General features: G+C 37.1%; 3 protein-coding genes across 6 annotated transcripts in view; 1 reads left to right on the top strand and 2 right to left on the bottom strand.

Moving 5' to 3' along the window:
- The window catches only part of LOC21393624 (transmembrane E3 ubiquitin-protein ligase 1), a 7,783-nt gene extending 4,909 nt beyond the window's left edge, over positions 1 to 2,874 (top strand). For 2 of the 4 annotated variants that reach the window (XM_024162429.1, XM_024162427.1), the window contains 5 exons: positions 1 to 17; positions 977 to 1,144; positions 1,545 to 1,873; positions 1,960 to 2,076; positions 2,152 to 2,485. The exon at positions 1 to 17 ends at the window's left edge or, in 1 of these variants, runs on beyond it. In XM_024162429.1, coding sequence (XP_024018197.1) covers positions 1 to 17; positions 977 to 1,144; positions 1,545 to 1,873; positions 1,960 to 2,076; positions 2,152 to 2,253 — 733 coding nt within the window. In that variant the 3' untranslated portion in view covers positions 2,254 to 2,485. Of the gene's footprint in view, positions 18 to 339; positions 400 to 976; positions 1,145 to 1,544; positions 1,874 to 1,959; positions 2,077 to 2,151; positions 2,486 to 2,648 lie in introns of those variants that run through there. The other 2 variants (XR_002901739.1, XM_024162428.1) reach the window with 2 other exon arrangements.
- Positions 2,875 to 4,378: 1,504 nt separating this feature from the next.
- On the bottom strand, positions 4,379 to 5,869 carry LOC21393623 (leucine-rich repeat extensin-like protein 4). The gene has a single exon (XM_010093184.2). It carries the CDS (start codon positions 5,841 to 5,843, stop codon positions 4,605 to 4,607), a length of 1,239 nt encoding a protein of 412 aa, XP_010091486.2. The 5' UTR covers positions 5,844 to 5,869; the 3' UTR covers positions 4,379 to 4,604.
- A 1,785-nt stretch (positions 5,870 to 7,654) lies between these two features.
- Positions 7,655 to 10,384, bottom strand: LOC21393622 (ADP,ATP carrier protein 3, mitochondrial). Its single transcript, XM_010093183.2, has 4 exons — positions 10,253 to 10,384; positions 8,955 to 9,427; positions 8,420 to 8,791; positions 7,655 to 8,266 (listed from the first exon to the last, which is right to left on the bottom strand). Exons 2-4 carry the CDS (start codon positions 9,402 to 9,404, stop codon positions 7,967 to 7,969), a joined length of 1,122 nt encoding a protein of 373 aa, XP_010091485.1. The 5' UTR covers positions 9,405 to 9,427; positions 10,253 to 10,384; the 3' UTR covers positions 7,655 to 7,966.
- Positions 10,385 to 11,512: the final 1,128 nt, after the last annotated feature.

The following is an 11,512-nucleotide window of genomic DNA, read 5'->3' as shown; positions in this document are numbered from 1 at the left end:
AGCAGGAATACTAGTTGGTAAGATAGTATTCCGTTACCATGGCTAGTTTTAAGCTGCCTTTTGGTTCCAGAAGTTTTGGCTTGTTTCTGACCTCTGAAGTATGGGATATCTATTCAAATCATGGAATAACTAGGGGATAACGGGTCAAAACTATCGTGTAATCCGTACTTTTAACATAAAACAGTTGCTAATAGACAACCTGTTCTACAATTATAGACTAGAACTGTGCTGCCAGTACTTTGAAGGGAATTTGATTCTACATGCATGTACAGTAGCTTTGTGGCATTTGACCTTTCAACTAAGATTAAAGATTAATCACTTTAAATTGCACTGCCCCAGCCTTCAACTGGAGAAATTTGTCTAAGAATGCCAATGGAGGCCTTGGCCCTGAATCAGAAGGTAGAAAATTTGTGTTGTACTTCTGATACTATGTCCGTATGACACTTTTAGTTCAAAAATTAGAATGCTTATTACCAAGATTCTAATCAATGGCATGTGGTATGAACTGGCAATGAGAGACATTTATGTGTGTCCTGCTAACCTGAATACTAACATTTTAAGTGATTTAGTGACAGTCAATTGGGTCATATATGCCGTTTCATGCTGAAACTGATGTATCACTTGATACCATGCTTCTAAAACGAAGTTCTGCTAAAAGGAATGTTTTTGCAATAATTTGTGCTTTTGAGTTTTCCTTGGCCGACATGTCAAAGCTTTTATTTGCTTTTATGTCGTAGAAAGACACCTACGATTTGTTGCAAATTAAATGAGTGCATATTTTGTCATGTTCATATGGTAACAACTTTTATTGTGAAACTATTCTTGTATTACGTTTATTGCACCTGCATCCTCAATAATCAGAGATTACCGCGTTTATTCACAACGAGAATTGATGAATCTTCACCTGGATGAGTTTTTTACTATCTCTCTGTTGCATCCTATTAACCAGAATTATTTCTATTTTATCTTGTTTCAGAGTCCTTGTTCAATGCCTTCGCAACGGCTGCTTTTTTCAAGTTTGTGGTCTTCTCAATTTTTGAGATGAGGTATCTCCTTGCTATATGGAAGGCAAACAGGCCTATGAATAATGGAGAGGGTTGGGAGACAATGAGGCGTGAGCTTTCAGTTCTATATAGCCGTTTCTGTAAGTACCGACACTTTTCTTTCTTCTTTTTTTTTTTTTTTATTAAGTTATGATAATTAAAGTGACACGCACTTGTATGGCTGGAGATACAAGTTTTATCCATGCGTGGTCACCTCGTTGAAGTTATCTATTTTAACTAAGTTTGCAAATCGCAAAGTTTCTGTCCAGCTCTATTCTCCAAGCTACTAATGTTATTATGGAAGGAATGCTTCTCTGTTGTACATTTATATTACCTTGTAATTTGTTTACAATTTTTTATTCTGGAGAAAATAGGACTTAATCTTTGCTCTAGCTGTTGGCATGTAGTTGTAAGCCTTAATTATTTTCTTTGTTTGCATTATGACATGGAATGAATAGAATTTTATGGATGAATTTATATGACTATTAATTCTTTGTGCAGACGGGATCCTTTTGGGTGGCATTCTGATAATGTACGAGTTCCATAATTTCCTGAAACCTATTCTTCTCCTTATGTACTTTTTTTGGATACCCCAAATAGTTACCAATGTCATTCGAGATTCGAGGAAACCTTTGCATCCGCATTACGTTTTAGGCATGACTGTAACTCGGCTAGCGATTCCATTGTACATATTTGGTTGCCCAAACAACTTCATGCGCATTGAGCCTGATCAGAGTTGGTGCACTTGGTTGGTAGTATTTATTGGACTACAAGCATCCGTTCTTATTCTTCAGCACTATCTCGGGTCACGGTGGTTCATTCCTCGTCAGGTTGAATGCAACTCTGATCTTTTCTTCTTTTGAGGACATTCCTTGTTAGTTCTTTTATGGACATTGTATTTTATTATGGTCTGCAGATTTTACCTGAGAAATACAGCTACTACAGAAGGTTCGATCAGGATACAAGTCATGCCACAGATTGTGTCATTTGCATGACCACGATCGATCTTTCGCAACGTTCAAATGATTGCATGGTATAGTTATGAGTTATTCTATTTTTTTCAACTGTCACAACTAGTACGGTATCCTAATTTGCTAATTCCTTTCAGGTGACACCGTGTGATCATTTCTTCCATTCCAGTTGTTTACAAAGGTGGATGGATATAAAGATGGAGTGCCCGACTTGCCGGCGGCCGCTACCACCGGCCTGATCCTTCTTCTATGTCCATATTGTAGGATCAACTGACATGCCCAACTCACTAATTTGGTAAAACGCTGGATGGCATGCACACTTTATTAATTCTGTTTTTTGGGAATTTGTGAGGGGGTTCTCTAGGAATACCAATTATTGATTGATAAGTGTATTTTATACACAACTTGTATCATGAATTTTGTAAATAACTCATACATAATTCAATCAAAACCTTTCTTTTTCTTCATTTTTCCTTCTATTTTATTTTTCTTGGTCCTTGTGTTTCTTGCATTTGATTAATGATTTTCCTGGAAAATCTGATCATCCCGAATATGTACCGCAATATTGAGATGAAAATATTTTATTTGTGTTGATTCCATTTTCAGCTATGATCATATGTGTATTTTGTTTCAGATTGGCTGTAGAATTCATATTCAGTTGAGTAGACCTTCAGATGAAGGGTGATATACAGCATAGTCCACATCCAAATTGTCATAGAGATGCTGCAGTAGTTTTGTACTCTTTTATAGTTGAGATTTTTTTTTTCCTTTTTTTTTTTTGTATTTACTGTAATGTGTAATATGTAAATTTAACACATTCAACAATAATATAACGCATCAGAAGCACATCCTTCTCTCAACGCATCTTCCCGTCCATTGATCATTTGATTGTACCATCTGATTTCTACTTTAGGTGGTAGATGAGTAAATTCCAAAACTAAGAATAGGAAAAACGGGAACAAGAAATGGAACTTGTATCGTAACTGTTGAGAAAAGTACCTTTATCTTCATTGTACAAACTTGAATTGTGCACTCCTCTTTACTTCAATATTCATTTCATTATCTATTTGTTATTGTCTTCATTCTTTATTTTATTTTATTTATTTTTTCTTCTTTGTTAGGGAGAAAGGGCTGTCCAAACAAAAATAAATTACTTATAATTCCTTACTTTTAGTCGTCACATCTGTATTTTGATCTGTCTATTCTGCAAATTTTTTTTAATTTATTATGATTTTAATTAAATTTAACGATCAAAAATTGATTCTACCTGCAAAAGAAAGTACATAGAAATTATTGGTTTATCAATGGATTGATTTTTTAACGATCTACCTGCAAAAGATTGATTCCTATAGTAGCAATTCCCATATATTTTGAAATTTCAGATGAGGGCCTTGTTCTGAGAATAAGAGCAGAATCCTTTGCTGCCCTTTGAGGAAGTTAAACTAGCATGTTCGTCAGACCTGAAGAATGATTTCATCTTGAATAGATACATGATGAAAACAGTGATAAGATGTTGCCATGTCGGATACTATCATTATCATGCACCTTTTTTGGAGGACAAAACGATAGTATTAGGTGGCAGGTGACTTAGAGTGGCAGGAAGGCTCCCGGTGGTCAAGAGGAATAATCCTAAATTAGGAATAGGGGTGACAAACTTTATTCTAATCTTTAGTTTTATTCTTTTGCTTAAAACCATTGGTTTTCACCATTGTGTATCAGGACACATGACTCAATTCGGCTCAATAAATATATATGTTCTGTTCACAAGAATATTTGTAGATTAGAAATCATACAATTAAGGATTTGTTTAGAAGATCGAGTTCAACCAATCAGAATGCAAATTTTTTGAGAAAAAACGTTGTAATAAAATTTTTTTAATTTAAATTTTTGTGAAAAAAAATATTATAGTAAAACTCAGATACAGGGTTCAAACCTTTTTTTTCCAAACAATCCTTAAGTTTCTATTTTAGGTTGACGAATGTATTGAGGTTGAGGTATAACAAGATTGTTGTGCAAGTGTTAATTTCATTATTTACAGTCTAGACCAGATACATGAATTAGTGATGTGATTGTCGCGATATTGAGTTGTTCATTAATATAAATCTAATTACAAGACTTAGATACTAAAACTGTTAAAAACAATAATTATTATCAGTGACTCGTGATTAATTATAAATTACCACTAACACTACAATAGTTTTTTTTTTTTGTTTCTTTCTTTTTAAAGAACACGATCTTGTTTTAATCGTGAACTAATCCTCCTTTGGTCTAGTTCTATTAAAAAAATTCAAAGGTCTGAAAACTTGAAATTCATTTGATCTTAATACATAACACGTGACCGTATCTTTTTCATATTTTCATAAATTTTTAATACCATGTACGTCAAAACAGTAGCTTTAGAAATCAGTTCCTCAAAAGAAAATCACACACAACATTTTTATCCAACAATCTTTATACACAGCAAAGGTAATCCATCACAAACACCCACTTATACTTTGCAAAACCAAAAAACAAAAAACTATGGACCTTATTGTTTTTCATTTTCCAAATTATTAACACAAGCCCAACATATCTCATGCAGACTTCTATATCACGTAGGGGTTGGCGCAAGTGAAGGCGAATTTGGTAGAGCCACTGCCCGAGCCACTGCTGCCGCCGCCACAGCCGCACCGCCAAGGATGCACTCGACAGGGCGGTCTAGCGCCGCCTTGCACTCCTTCTCGCTCCTCTGCAGCCGCCTCTCCGGCAGACAGTTGCGCCGGTCGTCGAACTTCACCCCCTTCTTCGACGTCAAGTTTCTACAAACCCCGTCTTCCTCGCAGAAGAAGTTGTAGGAGACGGTTAAGTTCAACAAATTCGGCAACATGCAGATTCCATCGGGGACTTCTCCTGTCATCATGTTGTGCCCCAAGTTGAGCTGCTCCAGATGGTAAAGCCCCGCCATGCTGTACGGAATCGGACCGACAATTTTATTATAACTCACGTCGAACACTTTGAGCTTGTAGAGAAAACCAACTTCCTCCGGCAAACATCCCGATAAGTTGGTGTTGATTAGCACCAGTTCTTCTAGAGTGTTCGCGAAGTTGACGATGCTCGGTGGGAGACAGCCTCCGTAGTTGTTGTTTGCGAAAACCAAGACTGTTGCGGAGGAGCCTGATATGAACGAAGGAATGCTGAAGCTTGTGAAGCGGTTGTTGTTGAGGAAGACGGCGTCGAGTTTTTTCGCGAAGAGTTGCGGTGGGACGGAGCCTTCGAAGTCGTTGAAGCGGATGTCTAGGAAGTTTAGCATCGGGAGAGAGATCACAATGGCGGGGAAAGGACCAACAAAGCGGTTGTTGCTGATGTCGAGCTCGTAGAGAAGTGAAAGATTGGAGAGAGTTGACGGAAGTACGCCGCAGAAGCGGTTGCTGTTGAGGTGGATGAGGGCGAGATCGGAGAGGAGGCCTAATTCGTCGGGGAGGGAGCCGGCGATGTCAGCGTGGTTGAGGTCGATGCCCGCGACTACTTGGGTTTTGTTGTCGTGGATGGAGGGGGCGCAATAGACGCCGGTGTAGTTGCAGACCGAGGGGCCGACCCAGTTGGTGGTGAAGTTGTTTGGGTCCGATTGGATTGCGGCCTTCCATGCTTGGAGGGCAATGAAGGCTTGGTGCAGCCTTGGGTTTGAGTCGGCGGGGCGGTGGCTGCGAGCGGAGGCATGGTGGTTGTGGCTGTGGTGGTTGTTGTTGTTGTGTTTGGCGGAGAGATTGTTGAAGAGAGAAGAGAAGTGGATTAGTAGTAGAAGGATCATGGCATGGCTGGTTATGGAAACCAATGAAAAGGAATTAGCCATTGGTAATATTAGTACTACTGCAATGGTTTTTTTGAGCTTTGTGAATATTTGTTTGTTTGTTTGTTCATGACATTTATGTAAGGTGAGATCTCTCTCTCTCTCTCTCTCTCTCTCTCTCTGTTTCTGTCTTTTGTTTAATCATGTTGTTCACGTCCGATTTTCAAGAGCTTAAATATTTCTTATGTCGATGATCATGATTCTCCGGAAGAAAACGTTACAACGACATGTTTATAGCGACAGTTAACCGTTACCGAAATTGATCCTAATCCAAACAAGATATATATTCTCTTATATAACAGGTTTGGATCTTTCAGAGGCGCACACACACATATATATTGATTTTCAAATTCTTGTATTTTGCATTTTATGATCTCTTTTGAGTAGGGTCATTAGTACTAAATAAGAGGAATTTGTGAGTGGTTGAAAATCGAATGTCGTTGTTGTTGTTGTGAATAAGTATGAAGAGGAGGATCATGCGCATGATAAGGACTTAGCTCCTTCCTTTGGAGTCTTGGCAGTTGTTAGAAATGGAGTTGGAGAAAGACAGAAGGCTTCAAGTTCAACCCCCCTTATAAGAACAAAATGGGGGAGTTTCTTGAAATTTAAGAGATAAACTTCTTAGTACTTATTAGTGGCACGGTGGAGATTAAGGGTAACAAAATTTCAATGATCAGAAAGTAGATTGATGTACTTGTCAACAGTTGTAGCTTTCTTTTTCTAGACCAATTCATGAAGAAGAAAAAAATCTCTCCCTCTCTTTTCCTGTATGAATTTGATGTTTCACTCACCTCACAAACGAAGAAATAAATAAATAAATATATATATATATATATATATATCAGGAAACACCTGAAGACAAAAATGAGGATAGAAAACTAGAAATAGTAAAGCTACCGAAGTTGACTTCGGCAATAACCTAAACAAACTACTAAAAGCATAAGAAATAAAGGAAAGAACAACAATAATTGAAAAAATAGACCGCATTATATATCTTTTTATATCCGTTAGAGAAACTGTTTATTTTGTATATATTTTTTCTATTTGAAAAAATGGATGAATTCATCCTTTAAATGTATTACTTTAAGATTTTTTTTTTTTTTATTCTGATTAATACTTTTTTGACTAATATAGTTCTTAAGAGTAAATGTTAAAAATTTAAAATTCATACATTCTAAAGAATATTCGTCTTTTTTTTTTTTTTTTTTTGATGTAATTTTAATCATATCTATCGATCATAAATAGACACTACTGTTGTAGGAGAACCTCAACACTAATCACAGAACCCTTCAGTTTTATAAATAGCAGAGCAAGAAATTGTTCCAGTTTTGATCATACAAATAGGGCTAAGAGCTCCTTCATTACTTTCCTTTCAAATAAGCAATACCACTGAATCTGAACACCATATCAAAACACCACTTGATATAAGCTTTTGCAATTGATATAAATCTTAACTCGCTGTGGAATGTCATGAGCGAGCTTTTAAACTTTGAAGTCACAATTATGTCCCCCTTGCACAGTTTTAGGCCAACAAAAGCGGTCTTTCCGTAAAAGTTTTTTGACAAGCCTTGTTTCCTTGTTAAGAGTAACAACATTTGTGTTACTATGTTTAAGCGTTCAAGGACAACATAATAATGGGAAAGATCAGCGACACAGGCTGGAACAGGAGGAATAGTGAGTTGGAAAGTTTAAGATAAGTTAAAAATTATTTCAGACAGCCTAAATACATGTTTGGACTATGCGACAATAAACCAATATAACAATGACAGAAATGTGGGGGAAAAAATGTTGAGGAAAGGAAACAAGAACAGAGGTAGAAAATTATACAGAGTGAAAGACTTCAATACTTAGAACGCTTGAAAGAAACAGAGTTTGTGAGCACAAATCACCGAGATACTGACCAAATATTCTCACAAACGGGAACACTGATAGTACATCGCTCTAAAATCCAAGCACGAATAACACCCATGACCCAACTCAAATTTACCTCTTGTAACTATGATTTCTAACAAGTTCCTAAACACTGAAACATAAAAGTGACTACAGTTCATTCAAAATTATTCAGCTCGCGAGAAGAACTTACACCACTTCACTCTTTGATTTCGTCATCAACATCGTACTACATATTAACCACCACCACCAGATCCGTACTTCTTGCCTAAAACAATGACCTGCAACTTGTCATAACCAGCAAGAACACCAGCACCGGCAACAGCACGCAAGATGTTGGCACCAGCACCCTTGAAGAGGGATTTAGGACCCTCATTCTTGATGATTTGATTAAATGCATCCAAAGAGCTCTTGTATTTAACAGCCTCTCCAGAAGTCATCATCATTCTTCTACGCACAGTGTCAATAGGGTAAGAGGCCAACCCAGCACCAATGGTGATTCCCCATCCAAGTAAGAAACTAGCAAAGAAGCTATCCTGCAAAGACCAAAACATAACAGCGACCAAAAGCACAACCACTTTCGTGAAAAGCATCATTGTCAACACTTATTTCAAAAGAACTGACAAAATATTATTAGAGAAAATGGTACACAGAAAAAGACAATTACAAGTTGAAAAGATACAGCATACCTGCAATCCTCCAACCAGAACCACAGGCTTCAGAGAATCATACAATCCAAAGTAAAGTCCACGGTACACGATGATACCAACACACGAAATACTGAATCCACGGTACAGTCCAGCAATGCCATCACTCTTGAGGGTCTTTTTATAAACATCAATCAAACCATTAAATTGCCTCTCTCCACCTTTTTTAGCTGACTTGGCATCATTTGCCAAACGTGTCCGGGCATAGTCCAGAGAGTAAACAAAAAGAAGAGACGAAGCACCAGCGGCACCTCCTGATGCCAGGTTCCCAGCAAACCACTTCCAGTAGCCATCTCTGTCTTTCTTGAAGTTAAAAAGCCTCTTGAAGTAATCCTTAAAAGCAAAGTTCAAAGCCTGTGGTGCAATTCAACGGATGAAGATCACATATAAGAGGGCTCAGTAATAGCTAGATGGCAACAATCTTCAATAACAGCCTTATGTAACTACCAAAAAACACAGAACGACAATGGATCAAGAACCCGTTCCTAAGAATTACACAAAAGTGGAAGTTATTAACCTGGGTGGGGAAATATCTGATAACATTAGCAGTGTTTCCTCTCCAGAGAGCAAGGAAACCTTCGTCCTTAATGGTTCTGGCAAAGCAGTCAGTGATACCCTTGTATGGCTCAGAAAGCCGACCAGCCTTAATCATCTCATCCTGGTTCTGAATTAAGAGTTTAACACGCTCAATAGGGGCGGCTGCAGTTTTGGAAACGGCAGCAGAAACACCTCCCATAAGGAAATCCACAACAAAACCAGTTGCACCTTTCTCGGATGGAGCTTGCACAAAAACCGGAGACAGATATGAGACATGTGCGAGGCCAGTGCTCTGGCACATTGGGTGCAAGGAACCCTGGACATCTACACCATAATTTCTAGCATACATGTTGGGGGAAAGCCTAGAAATCAGGTAAGATTGCCCATGTATTTTCTGAAATACTGATGGATGCTGTGATGCATCCGCCATGTTTTGTAAGCCAAGCCGGTGACCTGTACATAAAGAACATGATTTTTGTTACAAACACGGGCAGATGAATGGTGGGTTTATCTTCTGAAACATCAGTTTAGGTTAGTAAGAAATGAAACATTACTCTAGTATTCTATACCATCCAAGAAAACGAAATGTAGAGTATAAAACTTCCGGGCGGTAAATATTCCATCAAGACAAAATTACAATTAGTCCTCTTTGCAAGTGCACACTTCTGCAAATGTTATCAGAAAATACTAAACAACAATTTCCCTTTGCATCAATTTAACACTACATCCCAATTACCATTACAAACCTTGTAAACCACTAAACCCAACTCTCTCCAATATAAGTAATCTAAGTCCACTACAATAAAAATGAACAAAATATATTGAAATACGCCCTTTCATCAACAAACGAAATTATCAATTTCACACTACTTCTATCAATGAAAAATTGTTACACCAAATGTGAGTTTCCTAATGGAAATCATCAGTTCAAAAGCCAGCAGATGAAATTTTCATCTAAGCAGTAATCCGTTTTCCAGAGATCAAAACATCATGAACTTTAAAAACCAAACCAAAAAACAGTTTTCTTTTCTTTTTTTTTTTTAAAAAAAAATACCTTGTAAACGTTTGATCAAAACAAAATACGAGATAAATAAATATAAAATTACCAATTGCACGAAATTCAAAAGACAAAACAATGAAATGAAATCGATCAAGAACACTTAGTACTAGTAATGCGCCGCAACAATTTCCTCACGCTCCATTTTCTCGGGAAACAAACGGAAAGTAAATACTTCCACGAAACATGAAAAATTCAAGGAGATCGAGAAAATCACAAACCTGAAAAGGTCTCCGAAGGGGAAAATTAGGCGATCAGAGTGGGGAGAGTGGGAGAAAAATGAGGCAAATCGAGGAGAGGTTTATAAATGGAAGCTGAACTGAATTTGCTAGGGTTTGATCGGAATGACGAATTTGCCCATGCTTTGCGACTTATTCAACGACTGTGCCACTCCACCTCCATTGGAATAGTCTACTGTCCATTCTCCATTAGAACGTCGAAGAATCGGCAGTTGAGTTGACTCGTGTAAGTATGGGCTTGGGCTTATGAACTGTGAACGAGCGGGGTATCTTCGGCTCAATTAAACCCAGCCCTCTTAACCATTGCAGCCCATTTACACGGACACCTGTGTTTTATTAAAATAACAGATACACCTTCTTGACCAAAATAAATAACGTTAACACACTCTCTCTGACTTTTCTAAAAAATTACATAGACACATTTAGGGGTGACAATTCGTATCACGTATCGTGTTTGTGTCATATTTTAATCGTTTTTTTTTAATTTACAGTCAACCCCAACACGACCCGTGACACGAAATTTTTTAAAAACCGCAACACGAACACGACACGACCACTTTACGAGTTGACACGACACGACCCGAAATTGACACGAAAATTTATATTTTTATTTAGTTTTTTACATATTAGAAATAACTTAAAATTCATAACACACTAAATTACAATAACATCCATTGAAATTAAGCAAATAGTAGTATAAGATTTTGAGTATAATTATCATGATATCACAAGTTCATAATAAAGTTTAAAATATGAAATGAAAAATATATGTATTTTTTAGTTTTTTACGAGTTTCGTGTTGTGTTCGGGTTATGCGAGTCCAACCCGAATTTGACCCGTATTTTTCGTGTCAATTTCAGGTCGACCTAATTCTGACCCGAATATCTTTTTTCTCAACCATAACCCGTAAAATTCGTGTCATTTTTGAGTCGTATCTTCGTGTTGTGACTCATATTACCGGCTCTAGACACACCCTTATTAGTTGACTGTTAATGTTGATTCATATTTGACCGTCAATTTTTTTAAAAATGCTGGGAATGCCCCTCCAATTATCAGAAAACGATTTTAGCCATTCATAGTGTTTGAAATGACGTTTTTTAAAAAAATTGTGAAATGACTTTTTTATCCTTGTTTAGCCTCAACACATGAGTTTAATTAACTTTTACACACTTTTTTTTTTTTGCTAAATAATTAACGTTTGCACACTTATAACCATGAATAGTGTTGGAACTTTGGGCCGGC

This window comes from Morus notabilis, unplaced genomic scaffold, assembly GCF_000414095.1.
Source record: "Morus notabilis unplaced genomic scaffold, ASM41409v2 Scaffold290, whole genome shotgun sequence".
Lineage (NCBI taxonomy): Eukaryota > Viridiplantae > Streptophyta > Magnoliopsida > Rosales > Moraceae > Morus > Morus notabilis.
The sequence above is the reverse complement of the archived record's forward strand: the minus strand, read 5'-3'. Positions and strand labels throughout refer to the sequence as shown.